Source organism: Ranitomeya imitator, chromosome 4 (assembly GCF_032444005.1).
Source record: "Ranitomeya imitator isolate aRanImi1 chromosome 4, aRanImi1.pri, whole genome shotgun sequence".
NCBI lineage: Eukaryota > Metazoa > Chordata > Amphibia > Anura > Dendrobatidae > Ranitomeya > Ranitomeya imitator.
Genome location: NC_091285.1, coordinates 723,455,745 through 723,483,641, shown reverse-complemented (window position 1 = coordinate 723,483,641; position 27,897 = coordinate 723,455,745). Strand labels below are relative to the sequence as shown.

Sequence of the window (27,897 nt, the reverse complement as noted above, 5' to 3'; positions counted from 1 at the left end):
CGGTGCCCAAAACTGGACACAGTACTCCATGTGCGGTCTAACTAGGGATTTGTACAGAGGCAGTATAATGCTCTCATCATGTGTATCCAGACCTCTTTTAATGCACCCCATGATCCTGTTTGCCTTGGCAGCTGCTGCCTGGCACTGGCTGCTCCAGGTAAGTTTATCATTAACTAGGATCCCCAAGTCCTTCTCCCTGTCAGATTTACCCAGTGGTTTCCCGTTCAGTGTGTAATGGTGATATTGATTCCTTCTTCCCATGTGTATAACCTTACATTTATCATTGTTAAACCTCATCTGCCACCTTTCAGCCCAAGTTTCCAACTTATCCAGATCCATCTGTAGCAGAATACTATCTTCTCTTGTATTAACTGCTTTACATAGTTTTGTATCATCTGCAAATATCGATATTTTACTGTGTAAACCTTCTACCAGATCATTAATGAATATGTTGAAGAGAACAGGTCCCAATACTGACCCCTGCGGTACCCCACTGGTCACAGCGACCCAGTTAGAGACTATACCATTTATAACCACCCTCTGCTTTCTATCACTAAGCCAGTTACTAACCCATTTACACACATTTTCCCCCAGACCAAGCATTCTCATTTTGTGTACCAACCTCTTGTGCGGCACGGTATCAAACGCTTTGGAAAAATCGAGATATACCACGTCCAATGACTCACCGTGGTCCAGCCTATAGCTTACCTCTTCATAAGTCGGTTTTCTAAATGTCCTGGTGGTGATCCTGCCCCTACCATTCTTACTGATGATAAGGTCAAGAAAATTAATAGAGTCCCTGTGTATCTCTGACGTGAACCTCATAATGATTTCATTCTCATTGATACATGCAATAAACCGATTGTATTCATCAATTGAGCCGGTCCATAGGATGAACACGTCATCGATCAATCTTGACCAAAATAGGATATTCGGAAACTACCAGGCCTCCAGGTGACAGTATCACCTCTCCTGATGAACCCGTGTCTGGGGGAAACGCGTCGGGAGCTGTGTGTTGGTCTATGTGAGGAGTCAGTGTATCAGGACCCACAACTGCCGACATCTAACAGATGAGGATAAAATTCCACACTGCGAATATATAAATCTTCTGCAGGAACAAACGTTATATACTTAGGTGCTTGTAGTTGGGGGTTAGTGACGCAATATTAATGAGGATTGTGGTATTCATCTCCATATCTGGTGCTTACAAACCTGTTTCATCGGAGCAGCACCGGCTGTAATGACTTTTCCTGGTGCCATATTGAAGTCATTATGATGTTGCAGAGTCCTAAACTATTTATTTCCCTGTGTATATACATCTGTGTGCACAGTTCTTTAGTATCTGTCTCTTTACTCACATCACATTGTGGGTGGCCCTATGTTATATTAGCACACGATTCGCCATCACAGGTTATTACCGCCACCTGCCGCCTATTACTGACGGTCTCCTTATAGTGTGTAATTACATCAGGGACCGCCATCGTACGAGCGGGGCGCCATTCTCGTATCCCTTAGGGTGACAACCTCGGCATCTAGGTAGGCGTATGTATATACAGGTGTGGTATAGTGTTTAGGGACATCTGCACATCTAGATAACTGCGTATTATCACTGGTACTACCACATGTGGGTGGGGACACCTCTAATTGCTTATTGAGGGTTTTCTGACTAAAGGTACCGTCACACTCAGCAACGCTGCAGCGATACAGACAACGATGTGGATCGCTGCAGCGTCGCTGTTTGGTCGCTGGAGAGCTGTCACACAGACCGCTCTCCAGCGACCAACGATGCCGGTAACCAGGGTAACTAAGCGCAGGGCCGCGCTTAGTAACCCGATGTTTACCCTGGTTACCATCGTAAAAGTAAAAAAAACAAACACTACATACTTACCTTCCGCTGTCTGTCCCCGGCGCTCTGCTTCTCTGCACTGTGTAAGCACAGCGGCCGGAAAGCAGAGCGGTGACATCACCGCTCTGCTTTCCGGCTGGCCGGCGCTCACATCCAGTGCAGAGAAGCAGAGCGCCGGGGACAGACACGGAAGGTAAGTATGTAGTGTTTGTTTTTTTTACTTTTACGATGGTAACCAGGGTAAACATCGGGTTACTAAGCGCGGCCCTGCGCTTAGTAACCCGATGTTTACCCTGGTTACCAGTGAAGACATCGCTGGATAGGCGTCACACACACCGATTCAGCGATGTCAGCGGGAGTCCAGTGACGAAATAAAGTTCTGGACTTTCTGCAGCGACCAACGATGTCACAGCAGGATCCTGATCGCTGCTGCGTGTCACACTGGACGATATCGCTAGCCAGGACGCTGCAACGTCACGGATCGCTAGCGATATCGTCCAGTGTGACGGTACCTTAAGATCTTTATTGATCTAGTCTTATCTGGGGAGTATATCTCCCGTTCAATAAGTCTTTTCTCACCTACCCACTTTTTAGGCTACTTTTTCCGGAGGGTACATTTTTCTTGTTATTTAATAAAGTATACATTTTATGGGGGGTTTTTCATTTGTAAACCTGTCTTTACCCTTGTTTCATATTTAGCTTGTAAGCCTAGTAGTAATGGTGACTTGTCTGCAGGTCAGTCAGTGGTACGAGCTTGTGGTATTCACAGCCAGTATGGAGATCTACGGATCAGCAGTGGCTGAAAAACTGGACAATAACCGGGGCGTCCTAAGGAGGCGTTTCTACAGACAGGTGAGACACAAGCGGACCGGCTGGGGTATGCGGTAATAGTCCAGGTGGGAGATTGTCATCACTGACCCCACTACTGCCCACCGCCACCAGCTGTGGTGTCTCATAACAGTCTGGGGGTCTGTGATTGTACCCCCTCCCCTAGACCAGCTGAGATATGTAGTGATAGTCCGGGGGGATCATCATCACTGACCCCACTACTGTCCCCCCACCACCACCAGCTGTGATATATAGTAATAGAGGGGGGTCTTCATCACTAGCAGCAAAGCTGCCACCCTCCACCGCCAGCTGGGATTTATCCTAATATTCTGGAGGAATCTCAGCATTGACCCTACAACGGAAGAAGCCAACAACACCGCGCCTTCCTCTTCTCAGTAACTCGGCTACTCTTGTAGACCTCCACTAACAGCCCTCCAGGGTGTAAACTCAGTGGGCTCCTCTGTCTCTTCTTTTTCTTTTGGCTGCCTCTCCCGCTTAGTCTCCGGCTGCCTCTCCCGCTTAGTCTCCGGCTGCCTCCCCCGCTTTGTCCCCGGCTGCCTCTCCCGCTTAGTCTTCGGTTGGCTCTCCTGATAAGTCCCCGGCTGACTCTCCCGCTTAGTCTTCGGTTGGCTCTCCTGCTTAGTCCCCGGCTGCCTCTCCCGCTTAGTCTCCGGCTGCCTCCCCCGCTTTGTCCCCGGCTGCCTCTCCCGCTTAGTCTCCGGCTGCCTCTCCCGCTTAGTCTTCGGTTGGCTCTCCTGCTTAGTCCCCGGCTGCCTCTCCCGCTTAGTCTTCGGTTGGCTCTCCTGCTTAGTCCCCGGCTGCCTCTCCCGCTTAGTCTCCGGCTGCCTCCCCCGCTTTGTCCCCGGCTGCCTCTCCCGCTTAGTCTCCGGCCGCCTCTCCCGCTTAGTCTCCGGCCGCCTCTCCCGCTTAGTCTCCGGCCGCCTCTCCCGCTTAGTCTCCGGCCGCCTCTCCCGCTTAGTCTCCGGCCGCCTCTCCCGCTTAGTCTCCGGCCGCCTCTCCCGCTTAGTCTCCGGCCGCCTCTCCCGCTTAGTCTCCGGCCGCCTCTCCCGCTTAGTCTCCGGCCGCCTCTCCCGCTTAGTCTCCGGCCGCCTCTCCCGCTTAGTCTCCGGCCGCCTCTCCCGCTTAGTCTCCGGCCGCCTCTCCCGCTTAGTCTCCGGCCGCCTCTCCCGCTTAGTCTCCGGCCGCCTCTCCCGCTTAGTCTCCGGCCGCCTCTCCCGCTTAGTCTTTGGCCGCCTCTCCCGCTTAGTCTCCGGCCGCCTCTCCCGCTTAGTCTCCGGCCGCCTCTCCCGCTTAGTCTCCGGCCGCCTCTCCCGCTTAGTCTCCGGCCGCCTCTCCCGCTTAGTCTCCGGCCGCCTCTCCCGCTTAGTCTCCGGCCGCCTCTCCCGCTTAGTCTCCGGCCGCCTCTCCCGCTTAGTCTCCGGCCGCCTCTCCCGCTTAGTCTCCGGCCGCCTCTCCCGCTTAGTCTCCGGCCGCCTCTCCCGCTTAGTCTCCGGCCGCCTCTCCCGCTTAGTCTCCGCCCGCCTCTCCCGCTTAGTCTCCGCCCGCCTCTCCCGCTTAGTCTCCGCCCGCCTCTCCCGCTCAGTCTCCGCCCGCCTCTCCCGCTTAGTCTCCGCCCGCCTCTCCCGGATCAGTGAGTAATTTCTGTCTCTCTCCTCAGCATTGCACGCTGGAGCTGGGCAGTTATATTAAAGACCTCTCTGTGGTGCACAGTGACCTGTCAAGTGTTGTGATTTTGGACAACTCTCCGGGAGCGTACCGCAGTCATCCAGGTACCGAGATCAGTATGTGTACCCACATATCCATATCCCGTCATGTCACATACGCTGCCAACCATGGAGCTCGCATCCTGTCGTCTCACCTGGCACGCTGCCACCCACTGAGCTCGCGTCGTCTCCCCTGGCACGCTGCCGACCACGGAGCTCACGTCCGGTCGTCTCCCCTGGCACGCTGCCGACCACGGAGCTCTCGTCCGGTCGTCTCCCCTGGCACGCTGCCGACCACGGAGCTCTCGTCCGGTCGTCTCCCCTGGCACGCTGCCGACCACGGAGCTCTCGTCCGGTCGTCTCCCCTGGCACGCTGCCGACCACGGAGCTCACGTCCGGTCGTCTCCCCTGGCACGCTGCCGACCACGGAGCTCTCGTCCGGTCGTCTCCCCTGGCACTCTGCCGACCACGGAGCTCTCGTCCGGTCATCTGACCTGTCAAGTGTTGTGATTTTGGACAACTCTCAGGGAGCGTACCGCAGTCATCCAGGTACCGAGATCAGTATGTGTACCCACATATCCATATCCCGTCATGTCACATACGCTGCCAACCACGGAGCTCGCATCCTGTCGTCTCACCTGGCACGCTGCCACCCACTGAGCTCGCGTCGTCTCCCCTGGCACGCTGCCGACCACGGAGCTCACGTCCGGTCGTCTCCCCTGGCACGCTGCCGACCACGGAGCTCACGTCCGGTCGTCTCCCCTGGCACACTGCCGACCACGGAGCTCTCGTCCGGTCGTCTCCCCTGGCACGCTGCCGACCACGGAGCTCTCGTCCGGTCGTCTCCCCTGGCACGCTGCCGACCACGGAGCTCTCGTCCGGTCGTCTCCCCTGGCACTCTGCCGACCACGGAGCTCTCGTCCGGTCATCTGACCTGTCAAGTGTTGTGATTTTGGACAACTCTCCGGGAGCGTACCGCAGTCATCCAGGTACCGAGATCAGTATGTGTACCCACATATCCATATCCCGTCATGTCACATACGCTGCCAACCACGGAGCTCGCATCCTGTCGTCTCACCTGGCACGCTGCCGACCACGGAGCTCACGTCCGGTCGTCTCCCCTGGCACGCTGCCGACCACGGAGCTCACGTCCGGTCGTCTCCCCTGGCACACTGCCGACCACAGAGCTCTCGTCCGGTCGTCTCCCCTGGCACGCTGCCGACCACGGAGCTCTCGTCCGGTCGTCTCTCCTGGCACGCTGCCGACCACGGAGCTCACGTCCGGTCGTCTCCCCTGGCACGCTGCCGACCACGGAGCTCTCGTCCGATCGTCTCCCCTGGCACTCTGCCGACCACGGAGCTCTCGTCCGGTCATCTGCCCTGGCACTCTGCCGACCACGGAGCTCTCGTCCGGTCGTCTCCCCTGGCACTCTGCCGACCACGGAGCTCTCGTCCGGTCGTCTCCCCTGGCACGCTGCCGACCACGGAGCTCTCGTCCGGTCGTCTCCCCTGGCACTCTGCCGACCACGGAGCTCTCGTCCGGTCGTCTCCCCTGGCACGCTGCCGACCACTGAGCCATTATTCTTCTGTCTCTTGTAGATAATGCGATTCCAATCAAGTCATGGTTTAGTGATCCCAGCGACACGGCTCTTCTGAATCTGCTTCCCATGCTGGATGCCTTAAGGTGGGTGCGGTGAAGCCCGAGGCTGTGACACGTGGTTGATGAAGCGTTCTGTGAGGGAAAGAGTTGAACTCTGACACGTGGGGCAGGGGAAGGCTGTGATGTGTGGTTGGTGTCTGGGCCAGTGACGTGCAGTGAGGGTAAAGTTGTGACGTGTGCTGTGAGGGGAAGGCTGTGACGCATGGTTGGTGTCTGGGACAGTGATGCGTGGGGTAGGGGGAGGCTGTGACCTGTGGGGGCTGTGATGAGGGGAAGGCTGTGATGAGAGGGGGAGGCTATGATGTGTGGTTGGTGTCTGGGCCAGTGATGCATGGGGAGGGAGGAGGCTATAACATGTGGTTGGTGTCTGGACCAGTGACGCATGCTGTGAGGGGGAGGCTATAACGTGTGGTTGGTGTCTGGGCCAGTGTCGTATGCTGTGAGGGGGAGGCTATAACGTGTGGTTGGTGTCTGGACCAGTGACGTGTGCTGTGAGGGGGAGGGTATAACGTGTGGTTGGTGTCTGGACCAGTGACGTATGCTGTGAGGGGAAGGCTATAACATGTGGTTAGTGTCTGGGCCAGTGTCGTATGCTGTGAGGGGGAGGGTATAACGTGTGGTTGGTGTCTGGACCAGTGAGGTATGCTGTGAGGGGGAGGGTATAACGTGTGCTTGGTGTCTGGACCAGTGGTTTGTGCTGTGAGGGGAAGGCTATAACGTGTGGTTGGTGTCTGGGCCTGTGACGTGTGCTGTGAGGGGGAGGGTATAACGTGTGGTTGGTGTCTGGGCCTGTGACGTGTGCTGTGAGGGGGAGGGTATAACGTGTGGTTGGTGTCTGGACCAGTGACGTATGCTGTGAGGCGGAGGCTATAACGTGTGGTTGGTGTCTGGGCCTGTGACGTGTGCTGTGAGGGGGAGGGTATAACGTGTGGTTGGTGTCTGGACCAGTGACGTATGCTGTGAGCGGGATGCTATAACGTGTGGTTGGTGTCTGGACCAGTGACGTATGCTGTGAGGGGAAGGCTATAACGTGTGGTTGGTGTCTGGGCCAGTGACGTATGCTGTGAGAGGAAGGCTATAACGTGTGCTTGGTGTCTGGACCAGTGACGTATGCTGTGAGGGGGAGGCTATAACGTGTGGTTGGTATCTGGGCCAGTGACGTATGCTGTGAGGGGAAGGCTATAACGTGTGGTTGGTGTCTGGGCCAGTGACGTATGCTGTGAGGGGGAGGGTATAACGTGTGGTTGGTGTCTGGACCAGTGACGTATGCTGTGAGGGGGAGGCTATAACGTGTGGTTGGTGTCTGGGCCTGTGACGTGTGCTGTGAGGGGGAGGGTATAACGTGTGGTTGGTGTCTGGACCAGTGACGTATGCTGTGAGGGGGAGGGTATAACGTGTGCTTGGTGTCTGGACCAGTGGTTTGTGCTGTGAGGGGGAGGGTATAACGTGTGGTTGGTGTCTGGACCAGTGACGTATGCTGTGAGGGGGAGGCTATAACGTGTGGTTGGTGTCTGGACCAGTGACGTATGCTGTGAGGGGGAGGCTATAACGTGTGGTTGGTGTCTGGGCCTGTGACGTGTGCTGTGAGGGGGAGGGTATAACGTGTGGTTGGTGTCTGGACCAGTGACGTATGCTGTGAGGGGGAGGCTATAACGTGTGGTTGGTGTCTGGGCCAGTGACGTATGCTGTGAGGGGAAGGCTATAACGTGTGCTTGGTGTCTGGACCAGTGACGTATGCTGTGAGGGGGAGGCTATAACGTGTGCTTGGTGTCTGGACCAGTGACGTATGCTGTGAGGGGAAGGCTATAACGTGTGGTTGGTGTCTGGACCAGTGACGTATGCTGTGAGGGGAAGGGTATAACGTGTGGTTGGTATCTGGGCCAGTGACGTATGCTGTGAGGGGAAGGCTATAACGTGTGGTTGGTGTCTGGACCAGTGACGTATGCTGTGAGGGGGAGGCTATAACGTGTGGTTGGTGTCTGGACCAGTGACGTATGCTGTGAGGGGGAGGCTATAACGTGTGGTTGGTATCTGGGCCAGTGACGTATGCTGTGAGGGGGAGGCTAGAACGTGTGGTTGGTGTCTGGACCAGTGACGTATGCTGTGAGGGGGAGGCTATAACGTGTGGTTGGTGTCTGGGCCAGTGACGTATGCTGTGAGGGGAAGGCTATAACGTGTGGTTGGTGTCTGGACCAGTGACGTATGCTGTGAGGGGGAGGCTATAACGTGTGGTTGGTGTCTGGACCAGTGACGTATGCTGTGAGGGAGGGGAAGGCTATAACGTGTGGTTGGTGTCTGGACCAGTGACGTATGCTGTGAGGGGAAAGCTATAAAGTGTGGTTGGTGTCTGGACCAGTGACGTATGCTGTGAGGGGGAGGCTATAACGTGTGGTTAGTGTCTGGGCCAGTGACGTATGCTGTGAGGGGGAGGCTATAACGTGTGGTTGGTGTCTGGGCCAGTGACGTATGCTGTGAGGGGAAGGCTATAACGTGTGGTTGGTGTCTGGACCAGTGACGTATGCTGTGAGGGGAAGGCTATAACGTGTGGTTGGTGTCTGGACCAGTGACGTATGCTGTGAGGGGGAGGCTATAACGTGTGGTTAGTGTCTGGACCAGTGACGTATGCTGTGAGGGGAAGGCTATAACGTGTGCTTGGTGTCTGGACCAGTGACGTATGCTGTGAGGGGGAGGCTATAACGTGTGGTTGGTGTCTGGGCCAGTGACGTATGCTGTGAGGGGAAGGCTATAACGTGTGGTTGGTGTCTGGACCAGTGACGTATGCTGTGAGGGGGAGGCTATAACGTGTGGTTGGTGTCTAGACCAGTGACGTATGCTGTGAGGGGGAGGCTATAACGTGTGGTTGGTGTCTGGACCAGTGACCTGTGCGGTGAGGGGAAGGGTATAGCGTGTGGTTGGTGTCTGGGCCAGTGACGTGTGCTGTGAGGGGGAGGCTATAACGTGTGGTTGGTGTCTGGGCCAGTGACGTATGCTGTGAGGGGGAGGCTATAACGTGTGGTTGGTGTCTGGGCCAGTGACGTATGCTGTGGAGGGGAAGGGTATAACGTGTGGTTGGTGTCTGGGCCAGTGAGGTATGCTGTGAGGGGAAGGCTATAACGTGTGGTTGGTGTCTGGGCCAGTGACGTATGCTGTGAGGGGAAGGCTATAACGTGTGGTTAGTGTCTGGACCAGTGACGTATGCTGTGAGGGGGAGGCTATAACGTGTGGTTGGTGTCTGGACCAGTGACGTATGCTGTGAGTGGGAAGGGTATAACGTGTGGTTGGTGTCTGGACCAGTGACGTATGCTGTGAGGGGAAGGCTATAACGTGTGGTTGGTGTCTGGGCCAGTGACGTATGCTTTGAGGGGAAGGCTATAACGTGTGGTTGGTGTCTGGACCAGTGACGTATGCTGTGAGGGGGAGGCTATAACGTGTGGTTGGTGTCTGGGCCAGTGACGTATGCTGTGAGGGGAAGGGTATAACGTGTGGTTGGTGTCTGGGCCAGTGACGTATGCTGTGAGGGGGAGGCTATAACGTGTGGTTGGTGTCTGGGCCAGTGACGTATGCTGTGAGGGGGAGGCTATAACGTGTGGTTGGTGTCTGGGCCAGTGACGTATGCTGTGAGGGGAAGGCTATAACGTGTGCTTGGTGTCTGGACCAGTGACGTATGCTGTGAGGGGAAGGGTATAACGTGTGGTTAGTGTCTGGGCCAGTGACGTATGCTGTTAGAGGTAGGCTATAACGTGTGGTTGGTGTCTGGGCCAGTGACGTATGCTGTGAGGGGAAGGCTATAACGTGTGGTTGGTGTCTGGGCCAGTGACGTATGCTGTGAGGGGAAGGCTATAACGTGTGGTTGGTGTCTAGCCAGTGACGTATGCTGTGAGGGGGAAGGCTATAACTTGTGGTTGGTGTCTGGGCCAGTGATGTATGCTGTGAGGGGAAGGCTATAACGTGTGGTTGGTGTCTGGGCCAGTGACGTATGCTTTGAGGGGAAGGCTATAACGTGTGGTTGGTGTCTAGCCAGTGACGTATGCTGTGAGGGGAAGGCTATAACGTGTGGTTGGTGTCTGGGCCAGTGACGTATGCTGTGAGGGGAAGGCTATAACGTGTGGTTGGTGTCTGGGCCAGTGACGTATGCTGTGAGGGGAGGGCTATAACGTGTGGTTGGTGTCTGGACCAGTGACGTATGCTTTGAGGGGAAGGCTATAACGTGTGGTTGGTGTCTAGCCAGTGACGTATGCTGTGAGGGGAAGGCTATAACGTGTGGTTGGTGTCTGGACCAGTGGCTTGTGCTGTGAGGGGGAGGGTATAACGTGTGGTTGGTGTCTGGGCCAGTGACGTGTGCTGTGAGGGGAAGGCTATAACGTGTGGTTGGTGTCTGGGCCAGTGACGTATGCTGTGAGGGGAAGGCTATAACGTGTGGTTGGTGTCTGGACCAGTGACGTATGCTGTGAGGGGAAGGCTATAACGTGTGGTTGGTTTCTGGACCAGTGACGTATGCTGTGAGGGGGAGGCTATAACGTGTGGTTGGTGTCTAGCCAGTGACGTATGCTGTGAGGGGAAGGCTATAACGTGTGGTTGGTGTCTGGGCCAGTGACGTATGCTTTGAGGGGAAGGCTATAACGTGTGGTTGGTGTCTGGGCCAGTGACGTATGCTGTGAGGGGAAGGCTATAACGTGTGGTTGGTGTCTGGACCAGTGACGTATGCTGTGAGGGGAAGGCTATAACGTGTGGTTGGTGTCTGGACCAGTGACGTGTGCTGTGAGGGGGAGGCTATAACGTGTGGTTGGTGTCTGGGCCAGTGATGTATGCTGTGAGGGGAAGGCTATAACGTGTGGTTGGTGTCTGGACCAGTGACGTATGCTGTGAGGGGAAGGTTATAACGTGTGGTTGGTGTCTGGGCCAGTGACGTATGCTTTGAGGGGAAGGCTATAACGTGTGGTTGGTGTCTGGACCAGTGACGTATGCTGTGAGGGGGAGGCTATAACGTGTGGTTAGTGTCTGGGCCAGTGACGTATGCTGTGAGGGGGAGGCTATAACGTGTGCTTGGTGTCTGGACCAGTGACGTATGCTGTGAGGGGGAGGCTATAACGTGTGCTTGGTGTCTGGACCAGTGACGTATGCTGTGAGGGGAAGGCTATAACGTGTGCTTGGTGTCTGGACCAGTGACGTATGCTGTGAGGGGGAGGCTATAACGTGTGGTTGGTGTCTGGGCCAGTGGCGTATGCTGTGAGGGGGAGGCTATAACGTGTGGTTAGTGTCTGGGCCAGTGACGTATGCTGTTAGGGGGAGGCTATAACGTGTGCTTGGTGTCTGGACCAGTGACGTATGCTGTGAGGGGAAGTGTATAACGTGTGGTTGGTGTCTAGCCAGTGACGTATGCTGTGACTGGGAAGGGTATAACGTGTGATTGGTGTCTGGGCCAGTGACGTATGCTGTGAGAGGGAGGCTATAACGTGTGGTTGGTGTCTGGACCAGTGACGTATGCTGTGAGGGGGAGGCTATAACGTGTGCTTGGTGTCTGGACCAGTGACGTATGCTGTGAGGGGGAGGCTATAACGTGTGGTTGGTGTCTGGGCCAGTGGCGTATGCTGTGAGGGGGAGGCTATAACGTGTGGTTAGTGTCTGGGCCAGTGGCGTATGCTGTGAGGGGGAGGCTATAACGTGTGGTTAGTGTCTGGGCCAGTGACGTATGCTGTTAGGGGGAGGCTATAACGTGTGCTTGGTGTCTGGACCAGTGACGTATGCTGTGAGGGGAAGTGTATAACGTGTGGTTGGTGTCTGGGCCAGTGACGTATGCTGTTAGGGGGAGGCTATAACGTGTGGTTGGTGTCTGGGCCAGTGACGTATGCTGTGAGGGGGAGGCTATAACGTGTGGTTAGTGTCTGGACCAGTCACGTATGCTGTGAGTGGGAAGGGTATAACGTGTGGTTGGTGTCTGGGCCAGTGACGTATGCTTTGAGGGGAAGGCTATAACGTGTGGTTGGTGTCTGGACCAGTGACGTATGCTGTGAGGGGGAGGCTATAACGTGTGGTTAGTGTCTGGGCCAGTGACGTATGCTGTGAGTGGGAAGGGTATAACGTGTGGTTGGTGTCTGGGCCAGTGACGTATGCTGTGAGGGGGAGGCTATAACGTGTGCTTGGTGTCTGGACCAGTGACGTATGCTGTGAGGGGAAGGGTATAACGTGTGGTTAGTGTCTGGGCCAGTGACGTATGCTGTTAGGGGAGGCTATAACGTGTGCTTGGTGTCTGGACCAGTGACGTATGCTGTGAGGGGGGGAGGCTATAACATGTGGTTAGTGTCTGGGCCAGTGACGTATGCTGTGAGGGGGAGGCTATAACGTGTGGTTAGTGTCTGGACCAGTGGCGTATGCTGTGAGGGGGAGGCTATAACGTGTGGTTAGTGTCTGGACCAGTGACGTATGCTGTGAGGAGGAGGCTATAACGTGTGGTTGGTGTCTGGGCCAGTGACGTATGCTGTGAGGGGAAGGCTATAACGTGTGGTTGGTGTCTGGGCCAGTGACGTATGCTGTGAGGGGAAGGCTATAACGTGTGGTTGGTGTCTGGACCAGTGGCTTGTGCTGTGAGGGGGAGGCTATAACGTGTGGTTGGTGTCTGGGCCAGTGACGTATGCTTTGAGGGGGAGGCTATAACGTGTGGTTAGTGTCTGGACCAGTGACGTATGCTGTGAGGGGAAGGCTATAATGTGTGGTTAGTGTCTGGACCAGTGGCGTATGCTGTGAGGGGGAGGCTATAACGTGTGGTTGGTGTCTGGACCAGTGACGTGTGCTGTGAGGGGGAGGCTATAACGTGTGGTTAGTGTCTGGACCAGTGGCGTATGCTGTGAGGGGGAGGCTATAACGTGTGGTTAGTGTCTGGACCAGTGGCGTATGCTGTGAGGGGGAGGCTAGAACGTGTGGTTGGTGTCTGGACCAGTGACGTATGCTGTGAGGGGAAGGCTATAACGTGTGGTTGGTGTCTGGACCAGTGGCTTGTGCTGTGAGGGGGAGGCTATAACGTGTGGTTGGTGTCTGGGCCAGTGACGTATGCTGTGAGGAGGAGGCTATAACATGTGGTTAGTGTCTGGGCCAGTGACGTATGCTGTGAGGGGAAGGCTATAACGTGTGGTTGGTGTCTGGGCCAGTGACGTATGCTGTGAGGGGAAGGCTATAACGTGTGGTTAGTGTCTGGTTAGTGGCGTATGCTGTGAGTGGGAAGGCTATAACGTGTGGTTAGTGTCTGGACCAGTGGCGTATGCTGTGAGGGGAAGGCTATAACGTGTGGTTAGTGTCTGGACCAGTGGCGTATGCTGTGAGGGGAAGGCTATAACGTGTGGTTAGTGTCTGGACCAGTGGCGTATGCTGTGAGGGGGAGGCTATAACGTGTGGTTAGTGTCTGGACCAGTGGCGTATGCTGTGAGGGGAAGGCTATAACGTGTGGTTAGTGTCTGGACCAGTGGCGTATGCTGTGAGGGGGAGGCTATAACGTGTGGTTAGTGTCTGGACCAGTGGCGTATGCTGTGAGGGGAAGGCTATAACGTGTGGTTAGTGTCTGGACCAGTGGCGTATGCTGTGAGGGGGAGGCTATAACGTGTGGTTAGTGTCTGGACCAGTGACGTGTGCTGTGAGGGGGAGGCTATAACGTGTGGTTGGTGTCTGGACCAGTGGCGTATGCTGTGAGGGGAAGGCTATAACGTGTGGTTAGTGTCTGGACCAGTGGCGTATGCTGTGAGGGGAAGGCTATAACGTGTGGTTAGTGTCTGGACCAGTGGCGTATGCTGTGAGGGGGAGGCTATAACGTGTGGTTAGTGTCTGGACCAGTGGCGTATGCTGTGAGGGGAAGGCTATAACGTGTGGTTAGTGTCTGGACCAGTGGCGTATGCTGTGAGGGGGAGGCTATAACGTGTGGTTAGTGTCTGGACCAGTGACGTGTGCTGTGAGGGGGAGGCTATAACGTGTGGTTGGTGTCTGGACCAGTGGCGTATGCTGTGAGGGGGAGGCTGCGATCCGTGGAGTCTGTGACGTGCGTGGGAATGGGGCTACTGAGGTCAGACTGACTCCTTTTTTGTGTGGGAATGGCGCTACTGAGGTCAGACTGACTCCTTTTTTTCCCTGCCAGGTTCACGGCTGATGTCCGCTCTGTTCTAAGTCGCAATCTTCACCAGCATCGGCTGTGGTGACGACGAGCCCCCGTGACCCCCTCTGCTGATGGTCCTGTGCCCCCTCATCACCTCCCCCTCTGCCTTACTCCCTCCGGCTGCAGACAGAGACTGTACACCCCAGTAATGAGGACGGGCCGTGCAGAGCTCCTTCCTCTCTACCTCTAGGACACGGATCGCGGGGGAAGAGTGATGCCACAGACTCTGCTCCCCGCCACCCCTTTTTTTCAGGGGCTGGTGCATACATGGGGACACCCGGGGGGCTGGTTTTTAATTGTAGACTTTCTTGTATAAAGAGAATTATTTGAAACCTTCTGTGTTGTGGATTGTGAGGGAAAGCAACCCCTGTGTGTGGGGTGATTACCGGGGCAGGGCCGCAGCAGGGATGGCTTGGTAAGTAAGTGCAGCCATCAGAAGCTGCTCTCCATGTCCAGTATTTTGGTGACTGGTCCGTTTGTATCTGCCCTGGAGGCATCTGAGCAGTTCTACTCTGGGGGATATGGACCCAGTCGGAGTCTCAGAAAGAAAGCTTTATGCTGCGCGATTTACTGCTAAGCGTTGCTAAATCCTTCACATGGAAACCTCCACTATAGGGCGCTTCATATTCATACATGAGCATACGATTCTGCAGCCACCACTAGGAGCCTGTAGTCTGCGGAGGAAGGTGCTGGTTTGTTGCTCCAGGAGAGTCACCAGGTTTTTTTTATTACACCCAGGAATTCCCCCCCTCCCTGACCCAGAAAAGAGAGGGGTGTAGTGGATGAACTGTGGGGCTGAATCCCCGTCTCCCACCCCTCAGTCTAAGCCGGCGAGGGGTGGGAGCTCATTGCTACCGGCAAAGAGGGTCAAGCAAGGCCCAAAACATGGAGGAGCCCAGGAAGACCCAGGAGGGCTGCAAAGCCCCTAAGACTGAGGCAAGGGCCACTGCGGTGTCTCCTCCCGGAGGTGAGCGTAGTACTTGCAGAGGTGCGGCGGTGCCGAAGAATTGGGGCACTAGGGCCGCACGGGAGCCAGTTACCAGCTATGGGTCCCACGTCCATGCGTACCTCAGCGAGGATGAGGAGGCCGGGAAGACCCTGAGGAGATGAAGGAGGTGAGGCAAGCTGCAGACAGAGCCTCCCGCACAGAGAAGTCTGCCCTAACAGCCAGGATGTCCAGCCTGGGGATCTGCATTGAGGGCATGGAAGCCCGGAGAGCCGCGATATTGAACAACAGCGGGCCCTTCCGGGAAAAGCTAGAAGATAAGGACCGATTCCACAACATGGCTGCTGCAAAGGAGCCAGAGGGGTCTCGTCGTCCGACCCAGGTGGAGGAGGTGGACCATGAGGAGATGGAGGAGGCACTGTACCCACCTGGGGGCTTGGTAAGTGATCTCCAGGCCACACACAGCGGGATAGATCCAGTGCAGGTCCCACTCCCATTAGACAATAGTATTTCAGAGGATGACGGGGGTGATGCTGATGATAGCAGCTGCGATAACAGCAGTAGTGGGGGTTGCCTCGTCTTGCAGCAGATCCGTCAGCTAGAGTCCCCAGTAAATTATGCCCACCTGAAGTTTGGGGATGAGGTCTGCGGGGACGAGGCAACCAGGAGGGGGAAAAAGAAAAGGAAAAAAGGAAGAAAACATCGGAGGAGAGGTTGGTGTTTGTCCCCCTTCCTGGGACCCCCCGATCCCGCTGTGTTGAGCCCACTACCCACCCCGGCCCGGGACCTGCAGTGGGTCCGGTGCGAGGGAGCGGGGAGAGTACAAGTCGTATGGCGCAGGTCGCTGTAGCAGAGGGGGCGAGAGTGGGCATGGTCTGGAGTGTGGCCCTGTGGCGGGCAGTAATAATATCTGTGGAGGTAAAATAGTAACATAGGCCGAAAAAAGACATTTGTCCATCCAGTTCAGCCTATATTCCATCATAATAAATCCCCAGATCTACGTCCTTCTACAGAACCTAATAATTGTATGATACAATATTGTTCTGCTCCAGGAAGACATCCAGGCCTCTCTTGAACCCCTCGACTGAGTTCGCCATCACCACCTCCTCAGGCAAGCAATTCCAGATTCTCACTGCCCTAACAGTAAAGAATCCTCTTCTATGTTGGTGGGAAAACCTTCTCTCCTCCAGACGCAAAGAATGCCCCCTTGTGCCCGTCACCTTCCTTGGTATAAACAGATCCTCAGCGAGATATTTGTATTGTCCCCTTATATACTTATACATGGTTATTAGATCACCCCTCAGTCGTCTTTTTTCTAGACTAAATAATCCTAATTTCGCTAATCTATCTGGGTATTGTAGTTCTCCCATCCCCTTTATTAATTTTGTTGCCCTCCTTTGTACTCTCTCTAGTTCCATTATATCCTTCCTGAGCACCGGTGCCCAAAACTGGACACAGTACTCCATGTGCGGTCTAACTAGGGATTTGTACAGAGGCAGTATAATGCTCTCATCATGTGTATCCAGACCTCTTTTAATGCACCCCATGATCCTGTTTGCCTTGGCAGCTGCTGCCTGGCACTGGCTGCTCCAGGTAAGTTTATCATTAACTAGGATCCCCAAGTCCTTCTCCCTGTCAGATTTACCCAGTGGTTTCCCATTCAGTGTGTAATGGTGATATTGATTCCCTCTTCCCATGTGTATAACCTTACATTTATCATTGTTAAACCTCATCTGCCACCTTTCAGCCCAAGTTTCCAACTTATCCAGATCCATCTGTAGCAGAATACTATCTTCTCTTGTATTAACTGCTTTACATAGTTTTGTATCATCTGCAAATATCGATATTTTACTGTGTAAACCTTCTACCAGATCATTAATGAATATGTTGAAGAGAACAGGTCCCAATACCGACCCCTGCGGTCCCCACTGGTCACAGCGACCCAGTTAGAGACTATACCATTTATAACCACCCTCTGCTTTCTATCACTAAGCCAGTTACTAACCCATTTACACACATTTTCCCCCAGACCAAGCATTCTCATTTTGTGTACCAACCTCTTGTGCGGCACGGTATCAAACGCTTTGGAAAAATCGAGATATACCACGTCCAATGACTCACCGTGGTCCAGCCTATAGCTTACCTCTTCATAAAAACTGATTAGATTGGTTTGACAGGAGCGATTTCTCATAAACCCATGCTGATATGGAGTTAAACAGTTATTCTCATTGAGATAATCCAGAATAACATCCCTCAGAAACCCTTCAAATATTTTACCAACAATAGAGGTTAGACTTACTGGCCTATAATTTCCAGGTTCACTTTTAGAGCCCTTTTTGAATATTGGCACCACATTTGCTATGCGCCAGTCCTGCGGAACAGATCCTGTCGCTATAGAGTCCCTAAAAATAAGAAATAATGGTTTATCTATTACATTACTTAGTTCTCTTAGTACTCGTGGGTGTATGCCATCCGGACCCGGAGATTTATCTATTTTAATCTTATTTAGCCGGTTTCGCACCTCTTCTTGGGTTAGATTGGTGACCCGTAATATAGGGTTTTCATTGTTTCTTGGGATTTCACCTAGCATTTCATTTTCCACCGTGAATACCGTGGAGAAGAAGGTGTTTAATATGTTAGCTTTTTCCTCGTCATCTACAACCATTCTTTCCTCACTATTTTTTAAGGGGCCTACATTTTCAGTTTTTATTCTTTTACTATTGATATAGTTGAAGAACAGTTTGGGATTAGTTTTACTCTCCTTAGCAATGTGCTTCTCTGTTTCCTTTTTGGCAGCTTTAATTAGTTTTTTAGATAAAGTATTTTTCTCCCTATAGTTTTTTAGAGCTTCAATGGTGCCATCCTGCTTTAGTAGTGCAAATGCTTTCTTTTTACTGTTAATTGCCTGTCTTACTTCTTTGTTTAGCCACATTGGGTTTTTCCTATTTCTAGTCCTTTTATTCCCACAAGATATAAACCGCTTACACTGCCTATTTAGGATGTTCTTAAACATTTCCCATTTATTATCTGTATTCTCATTTCTGAGGATATTGTCCCAGTCTACCAGATTAAGGGCATCTCTAAGCTGTTCAAACTTTGCCTTCCTAAAGTTCAGTGTTTTTGTGACTCCCTGACAAGTCCCCCTAGTGAAAGACAGGTGAAACTGCACAATATTGTGGTCGCTATTTCCTAAATGCCCAACCACCTGCAGATTTGTTATTCTGTCAGGTCTATTAGATAGTATTAGGTCTAAAAGTGCTGCTCCTCTGGTTGGATTCTGCACCAATTGTGAAAGATAATTTTTCTTGGTTATTAGCAGAAACCTGTTGCCTTTATGGGTTTCACAGGTTTCTGTTTCCCAGTTAATATCCGGGTAGTTAAAGTCCCCCATAACCAGGACCTCATTATGGGTTGCAGCTTCATCTATCTGCTTTAGAAGTAGACTTTCCATGGTTTCTGTTATATTTGGGGGTTTGTAACAGACCCCAATGAGAATTTTGTTACCATTTTTCCCTCCATGAATTTCGACCCATATGGACTCGACATCCTCATTTCCTTCGCTAATATCCTCCCTTAAAGTGGACTTTAGACAAGACTTTACATAGAGACAAACCCCTCCTCCTCTCCGATTTTTACGATCCTTTCTAAACAGACTGTAACCCTGTAAGTTAACTGCCCAGTCATAGCTTTCATCTAACCATGTCTCGGTTATTCCCACTATGTCAAAGTTACCTGTAGATATTTCTGCTTCTAGTTCTTCCATCTTGTTTGTCAGGCTTCTGGCGTTTGCGAGCATGCAGTTTAGAGGATTTTGTTTTGTTCCAATCTCCTCGCTGTGGATTGTTTTAGAAATGTTCTTACCTCCCTTCTGAGTATGTTTTCCTGGATCTTCTTTGTTCGAGTCTAATGTTTTTCTTCCCGTCCCCTCTTCTTCTAGTTTAACGCCCTCCTGATGAGTGTAGCGAGTCTTCTGGCGAATGTGTGTTTCCCAGGTTTGTTGAGGTGTAGTCCGTCTCTGGCGAGGAGTCCATCGTACCAGTAATTCACACCGTGGTCCAGGAATCCGAATCCTTGTTGTCTGCACCATCGTCTTAGCCAGTTGTTTGCATCAAGGATCCTGTTCCATCTCCTGGTGCCATGCCCGTCTACTGGAAGGATAGAAGAAAAAACTACCTGTGCATCCAGTTCCTTTACTTTCTTCCCCAACTCTTCAAAGTCCTTGCAGATTGTCGGTAGGTCTTTCCTTGCCGTGTCATTGGTGCCAACATGTATCAGAAGAAATGGGTGGACGTCCTTGGAGCTGAAGAGCTTTGGTATCCTATCGGTCACATCCTTGATCATCGCACCTGGAAGGCAGCATACTTCTCTTGCAGTTATGTCCGGTCTGCAGATGGCTGCTTCGGTGCCTCTCAGTAGTGAGTCTCCCACCACCACCACTCTTCGTTGCTTCTTGGCTGTACTTTTTGCTGTCACTTGTTGCTGTGTGCCCTTTTCTTTTTTGCTTGCTGGTATTGCTTCATCCTTAGGTGTGCCATCTTCATCCTCTACAAAGATTTGATATCGGTTCTTCAGTTGTGTGGTTGGTGATTTCTCCATGGTCTTCTTGCTTCTTTTGGTCACATGCTTCCACTCATCTGCTTTTGGAGGTTCTCTGACACTTTTTTCACCTTCTGTGACCAGTAGAGATGCTTCTGTTCTGTCTAGAAAGTCTTCATTCTCTTTGATGAGTTTCAAAGTTGCTATTCTTTCTTCCAGACCCCGCACCTTTTCTTCTAAAAGGGCCACTAGTCTACACTTCTGACAGGTGAAATTGGATTCTTCTTCTGGTCGATCTGCGAACATGTAGCACATGCTGCAGCTCACCATGTAGGTTGTCACATCTGCCATGTTGCTCCTAGATCCTGCTGACTTGCTGTGTGTTTTCCTTCTTGTGTAATCTACTCAGGTGTCCAGGCCCGATCCTCTGTGGAAACTGGGGACGGCCTGGTGCCTGCTGCACCCGCTGACGCTCGGGGCGTAGGGGCTGTGGGTACCTTGCCGGTGGTCACCGCTCCCCGCAGTGTTGGCGGTGCGCTGTCAGCCGGGGCCGCATCATCGGCGGCGTGTGCTGTGGTGTCGGGGTCCCCCACATGCAGATCCGATGCTGGGTCAAAGTCCGGGACCCCGGCACCGGTTATCATCTCGGGTGCAGCTGTAATGGCTGCGGCAATGCCGTCCCGGACCGCATCCTCGCCGGAGAAAGTCGCACTGCCGGGGTCCTCTGCATGTGTGTCACCTGTATCTGTGGGGGACCCGGTGGTGAAGTGCACACAGGAGCGTGGAGATGGTCTGCAGGAGAGGCTGGAGCAACAGTCTGCAGCTGCCAGCACATGCTCTGCTGAAAAGCAGGGTGTGGTAATCAAACCCTGCAGTATCCCTCTTAAAGGGGCAGCTGCACTGCAAACAGCAACAACCCCAGCAGAAAGCAGTAAAAAAAAAAATGCAAAAAAAAATGTAAATAAGAATGGAAGTGGTGTGAATAGGGTCTGTGATAATGGTGACGGGTCAGGGGCGGTTTCTGCTGGAGGCATGGTTGGTGTGAATGGTGCCAGTGCGGGGACTTCTGCTAGTGAAAATGGTGAGGCTGAGGTAAGTGAGGTGGAGATGGTTGACTGTGAGGTTCAGGGAATATAGGGGCTGGTCCATCATCCCCCTCACCTGCAGCCACCATTAGTTATGCGGCTGCTGCTGGTGGGGTTCCACAGGGGTCTTCCTCATCTCCGGACCCAGGGAATGAAGTTTTTTGCCGCTGTTTCCTGGAGGCCCTCAAAAAAGGGGAGCGGACGATCAATGTAGAGGGAAGAGAGGTGGCGTTGTCCTACTGGCTAGATAAGTTTGGTCTAGCTGCCTTCCAAGAGAAAAGGGGGGGGGGGGGAGACAGTGTGGTCCCTCCCGACAGCCGGGCAGGGGGTCTCCAGGAGAAATGTGGTTCGTCTTCGGTGGAGGGGCGATGAAGCGTGTCCATCCAGGACAAATGTGGTGAAGCTCCTCATGAAGATGGACTTCAGGGCTATTGACATCTTTGCTCTGATACATCCTTTTGGGACCTCCACCTTTGATATCAGCTTTGTTCGTCCGGAGGGCTTTGAGCTCTTTTGGTCGAATTATGAGCTGGTAAAAGAGGAGCCCGGCTGGCAAGGGTTCACCGTAGAAGCAATTTCTCGCCAAACTGGGCCTAAGAAAGTGACCGTTTTAACATGCAATGAGTCTTTCTGGCGTTGACATAATGACCTGGTTGAGGCGGTACGGCGAGGTTGTGGAGGTCCCTAAGAAGAACGGGACGATTTTGGTATCTGGTCAGGAGGCTGGACCTTCATGGTAAAGTTGAAGCGTTCAGGTGGCACTGTCACCCACATCCCTTCCTTGGCTTTTCTGAGAAGGGATCGGATTCTGGTCTACCAGGGGCAGCTGAAGGTCTGCCACAGGTGCGGTGATCCTCGCCTCTTCAGCGCGGGCTGCAAGGTGCAGAAATGTGCCTTGTGTGGCGAGGTGGGTCACCTCGCCACATCCTGTGGTGTCATTCGATGTCAGCTGTGTGGTGATTTAGGTCACCCGTTCAGCCGCTACTCTCGTTCCTTCTCTAATGCCATGGCCAGCCGGGCGGCGGGGAGCCGCAAGGAAGTTCCTGGCGGTGCAACTTCTGCAGAAGTTGGAGGTGGTAGCAAGGGAAGAGCTGAGGAATGGCAGGGCTAGGGGCTCTTCTTACCAGCGGAGGCAGGCAAAGCGTCAGGAGGGCAGGAGGAGCCTCGGGAAACTGGGGTAATGGCTGCCCCCTCCGAGGCGACGGCCCATGTCACTGAGGTCCCGGGGGAGGAAGCCGTGAATGAGAAGATCAGACGGATGGAGAATGAGGAAGTGGCTGATCTCAGATGCCTCTCAATATGAAAGTTTTGATGAGGATGGAGGGGAACAGCCAAAAGAAATGGGTGACAAGGGTATCAAGAGTGCCAAAAGTTAAAAAAAAAAAGGTGGAAAATCTTCCCTGACCAAGGTGTCTAAGGAAGGTCCCACCGACTCCCCTCTGATCACCCTATCTAACTGGTTCCAAGCTCTTGACAACCCTGCTGAGACTGGAGTCGGGGGTGAGGTTCCGGAGGTAACATCGGGAGGGCCTTTGGGAGGCGGGGGAGTCCCTTCTCCGGGGGAAGTGTCTTCCTCGGGAGGTGGGGACGACCCTGGGTCCGGAGATGTGAAAGCGGTGAAAGGGATGGATACCTCTGTCTCTCTGAAAAGAAGAGGGGGGACTTCATCGTCCGCAGATGAGCGGGCTAGGAAAATGGGTGGGGGGAAGAAAAAGGCCATCTAACTCGATCACTCATGATGGCGGCACCCACCCCGTTGACTCTAGCGACCATTAATGTCGCTAGTATAAAGTCTGATGTGGCTAGATTTTTCTCACCCGATTTGAGGCTGAAATTTTGTTTTTGCAGGAGACCAGGCTTACGGATATGGGGGCCATACGCAAGGCGGAGAGCGAGTGGAGGTGCGGGTCTTCGTACTGCTCTCTTGCGGCCGATCCGTGTAGCAGGGTGGCAGTCCTTTTTAAGACTGCATCGGTTGAATGCCGGAGAGTTATTGAGGTAGAAATGGGGAGGTGCCTGTGTCAAGGTGAAAATATGTCTTTATACACTTTTGTACTTTTATATATTCTTATGCTGTGAAACAATAAGTTTTTCCCCTTCATGCTTATTAATGCATATGTAATTGTATTTAAGATGGCTGCCAGTATTCACCTTTGCCTTAGTTTTTGTTCTTGCCAAGAATCTACTTTCATTTCTGAAGCTAAAGTATCGTTTCTGGAGAAATGGAAACTTAAAGTGACGTGGAGGAAGGAGGATCCATCATATGACGTCAGACCAACCAGAAGGACTGAATACTAGATGTATTGCTTAAACCCTGCCTATCCCCACCCTCTGCACACCTTCCCCCAATAGGTCATATAATGTTGTGTATCAGGAAATAAAGTTCAGTTGCTGTGACGTTACACACGAGCATGCAATGAGTTTGAACCAGCATTGTGTCTGACTCATTCTTATCCGGTACCAACATGCTCTCAATCTGATTTGGAATGACTGGTGGATGAAGGGTATTGTCGTGACGACCCCGACAATTTGGCGCAACCAACGTGGGGCGTGGCCCGCAATCCGAGACCCCCTGGACCCATGCCTGGACGTCCGTGGATGACACCCGTAGTGGCTGACCTCGAGGACTGATCACCCTCCAAACACGGCAAGTGGAGAACACATACTATGTATGTGTCACACTTGCTAGTGTTTCAGCCATTATTGGTTAGTCTGTGGTCTCCTTGGGTCTGGGGAGTGACCGGTCGAGTGGTGAGACCAAGCGCGATCCCGTGCCACGCTTCGAACCAGCAACTGAGAGACGTTGCATTCTGCACGTCCTCATGTACACCACACCTCCTCCACCGGTCATTGTACTCCATTCAACCACCCTACCCGTGACTGTTGCCTAGTAGTGATAGAGTGAAAGATTAAGAAGTTTGTGGATTGGGGGCGGCTTAGAGGAAGGGATAGGAGACGTAGCCTCTGTGATATTGCACGCACATACATCGGTAATTAAGACGTCCCAAGAGGGGGACCACCAGAAACACAGTGGAGGGGTCTCACTAGGAGACAGCCTCCCAACGTTTAGAATATCGTGACCGGGCAGACTGTAATCACTGGTGTTCAGGTTAGGGAAAAATATTGAGCGCGAGACTCTTTATTCATAACACGTCGAGCGCGAGGCTCCGTGTTAGGACACAAGTGTTGCTGTCGCTGTCAGCGGCCTGCTGCAGAAGAGCGTAGTATTCTGTGAGTCATGTTGCGTCTCTTATAGCAGAAGTCCGTGCCCCACGAGTTAAGTGAGGATGCTGTGGAAGTCAAGACAATAGTAGAGTCACGGGAGGGCAAGAAGGCAGTCAAGAATGTTGAAAGATAAAGGACTGTTAGAACAAGCGCAAGCTCATCTGCGAATCGCGCGAGGTTTAAAGAACGAGGAATGGAAAAAGGTTGATGGAGAGGAAAGATGAAAGGATGCAGAGCCCGTGTTTGGTTATAAAATACCTCAATCATTAGTTTTTCTAGGGTGTCCTGGCTTATGAGTTGTGTGAAGGTTTTGTAGAAATTAAGTCTGAGAACTACTGTATTTCGTTACTCTGTGTGGTTTTCCGAGACACCCGATGGGAGGGGTCAAACAGCTGCGCTGTGCCTTTCTTCTTTGTGTTGAGGAATGCTGTCATGTTCTTATCTGTTCCGTGTTTCTGGTATGGAGGGGGTCGAGTCGCTGCGTCCTCTCCTTGTGTAGTAAGAATTATTGTAAGTTTAAAATGAAATATGGTGTCCGGACGATGCATTAAAAGTAGTACAAAGTTTCCAGAAGAACTTAACCCATTCTGTATCAGCAGCTGCGCTCTGTAGCCCCCACCACAGCTTCAAGGAGCAGAAACAGCAGCTTCAAGGACACAGCTAGTTCCTTATCAGTGGCCCATTAGACTCCAGCTCCAGCCCCCCTCCCCTACACAAATCCAGTCTCATACTCCAATATCCATTTTAACCCTGTGTCTGGAAATCTCCCTCGCCACGTTAATTCTCAGACCAAGACAAGACAGATGGATTTGTAAACATTGCGGTCAGACAGACCCAGACTGGAGAAATGCTTGTATAATCTGTGCTGCAACCCAACCTAAGTGAATTACGCTGAATCCTGTCCAGATAAGATCACATGTAGTGATATAAGAAGCTGACACAGGATTGTGGGTAGTGGGGACATTAACTTTTGGGAGTAAGCTGACAGTAATCCTTTTGGGAAGGAGCTGTAGACCAGCATGTCATGTCACCCCCAACCGGTCATCTAGTTACCCCCACCACCAGAGAACCAACCACATCAGGTAGTGTAAGACAGATACAGGAGTATTATCCATGGAAGCCCTCTGACTAGCTAGCTACGCTAAAATAATTGGCTGACCCTGAGAACAAACCTTTCCCATTTTACAAAGATAATATGATGGATGTATAAGTGCACCTGAGCAGACCTAGAGAGTTGGTGAGCCAAGATGTTGGTCAGATGGTCCTTACGTTATATAACCCCTATGCAGATGAGTATAATGAGATGTGTATCTTACACGCCCTTTCCCGATCAGTTTGAGAAAAAAAAAAAGGGGGGGGGGGATAGTGTCTTTAACCCTGTCAGTTAGAATATCCCTATGTCACGCTGCTTCAGTATGTAGGTAATTTTTTTTTTTTTTTTGTGTGCACAGACAGAGCAGGAAGCCATTGTTGCCACTGTTAGTTTTCGCAAGTACCTGGCAGATCTGAACTGTCGGGTTTCGGCCTCGAAACTTCGGTTCTGCCTTGGTCAAGTGATATTTTTGGGTCACTGTCTCCTTCAGGGTGCCAGACACCTCACAGAAGAAAGGAAAATAGCCGTCAGCTACAAAAGATGAGACTGAGCTCCAGCGTTTTCTTGGACTATGTACTTATTGTTGTCAGTGGATACCGGACACATCCCGCATAATGCTACCTCTCTACAAGGCCCTGAAAGACTGTTCAAGATATGCTGATGATTTTGGCAGATTCCACACAGGATACGCTGTTACTATGGAAGACACTGTAGTGCACGGAGCTGCACTCCCTCCCTCCCTGTCAGGACAAGAAGCAGAACGTCAGGCTCTGTCAACTGCATGTGTTCTGGCCAAAGACAGGCGGGCTAATAAATACACGGACTCACAATATGCATTTGGTATTGCTCATGATTTCGGAGCCCTATGGGCCAATCGAGGGTTTGTTACTGTGATGAGGGAACAGCCGCCATCTTGGAACAGGCATGCTATCAGATTGGCGTGACTCCATTTTGTCTCCTGGACACAGGAGTGCTCCTGGACCCCCACCTTTGCTAATGAATAGAGTTCCTATTAGTATGCTAACGGGCTGAGCTCAGGGTAAACTGTAGACGGTAGTTCAAAGCCCCGTGAGGAAACCACGCCACCAGGGGGCTTGGAAATGCTTGGGGGCTTAATTAAAACACGCATGCCAAGTGGCCACTGGATACACATCTATTATGGCAGCCCAGCCAAACCGTCTCCAACATGGAATTGTGAATTATGGACGCATCGTCCGAGGTACAGGCTCATAAAAAATATTCTCCTTACCCTAAAGAAATGGTGCATCTAATAGTGCGATTCCCGTGGCGGTGGGAGGTCTGAAACCCGAGATATAGGGATCAGCCTCCCACAGGGACCGAATGGGTCCAGGTTTGATCCCAGTACGACCGGCAGAACAAACCACAGGCGCTGGTACTGCCCGTGTGCTGATCCGATCATCCTGAGAGAAGTTATCCCATTTATTAGATATTGGAATAAATCTTGCAGGGAGACAGAGGGGGTGGAGATTGCTAAGCCCACCCAGCTGCAGGCAGGGGGGCTCAGCCAGGTACAAGAAGAAGCTGAGGTCACTGGGAGGGTCTCACTCCACAGAAGAAGATGATGATGATGACATCTTAAGGAACAGGGTATGCCAGCCAGGGGGGAGCAAGCACATGCTTTCTGGGGGCTGCCCGGCAACTAAGTTTTTGGACCTGCGGAATGCTATGCCCCCCGGCTTCCACAAGCGACCTTCGACCTGGTAAATTGACCTCCAGCTTTATACCTTTAAGCCTTGTATTATTGTTGTTATATTGTACTCTGACTGTAACTCTTGATATATTGTGATTGTATATTTCTTGTAATTATCTAGTGCGCCCTTAAGGCAATGAAATCATAAATTAATTTTGGGCTGATCCTTTTACTCTGATTGCGAATCTTAGAATGCCCAGGGTGGGTAACAGGGCAGTCTCCCCGGCGGCCATTTGCTCTAGGTGCAGTCCCTTTACTGACCTGAGAGACAAAGGGGGCGCCGGAGAGCTGGACCTGTGTAGTGACGTCACGGATTGGTGACGTGGGAGGAAGGGGTAATCCTTCACAGTGGTGGCAGCGTACGTGGGATCAGAGTAATAGTGTGCGTGGGACCCCTACTCCCAGACACTAAAGACTACCAGTGGTAACTTTCACTGCTGGGGTCTTAAGGTCAGCCCAGCACTAGACGGTCAGAGTGTAGATATAATAAGTTGTGTGCAAGGTCAGGGGTACAGCTGTGTCAGTAACCAGAGGTTTCAAAGATGGCGGAGGGCACCAGGAGTGCAGTGAGGGCGCAGGCCAGTGCTATGGCTTATGAGGAGGTGGTGGTGGACGGTACTGTTCCAGGCGAGGGGGAGCTCAGCCCAGACTCCCCAAGGAGCCAGCCACCCGTGCTTAGTCCGGCAAGGGACTACCCACCACCTACCCGCCCCAGCCTGTCCACATCAGCGGCCCTTGTTGCAGCGGCAGTAGCACGTCTCGAGGCGGGTAATGAAGACGCCTATATGAGACTCATGGCAGCTGCAGAGAAAGCAGCGGAGGCCGAGCGTGCAGAACGCCGTGAGGCAGCGGAGCGGGCAGAGAGAGCTGCTGAGCGGGCAGCGGCAGAGAGAGCAGCGGAGCGCCAGCACCGACTGGAGATGGCTCAACGCGGGCTCCCGCTGGACGCCCTAGCACCGCCAGAGTCCAGGGTTTCCAAAGTCCGGGCCGAGGACTTCCCTCTGCTTGAGAAGGATGGAGACCTGGATTCCTTCTTGCTGGCCTTTGAAAGGACCTGCCTTCAACACCATCTGGCCCCGGATCAGTGGGCAAGATACCTGACCCCCCGTT

General features: G+C 52.7%; 1 protein-coding gene across 2 annotated transcripts in view; it reads left to right on the top strand.

Moving 5' to 3' along the window:
• The window catches only part of CTDNEP1 (CTD nuclear envelope phosphatase 1), a 30,706-nt gene extending 16,183 nt beyond the window's left edge, over window positions 1-14,523 (top strand). Inside the window, exons 5-8 of one of the 2 annotated variants that reach the window (XM_069767633.1) lie at window positions 2,582-2,698; window positions 4,353-4,464; window positions 5,997-6,081; window positions 14,174-14,523. In XM_069767633.1, coding sequence (XP_069623734.1) covers window positions 2,582-2,698; window positions 4,353-4,464; window positions 5,997-6,081; window positions 14,174-14,234 — 375 coding nt within the window. In that variant the 3' untranslated portion in view covers window positions 14,235-14,523. The remainder of the gene's footprint in view (window positions 1-2,581; window positions 2,699-4,352; window positions 4,465-5,996; window positions 6,082-14,173) is intronic. The other variant, XM_069767634.1, reaches the window with a different exon arrangement.
• The last annotated feature ends 13,374 nt before the right edge of the window (window positions 14,524-27,897 follow it).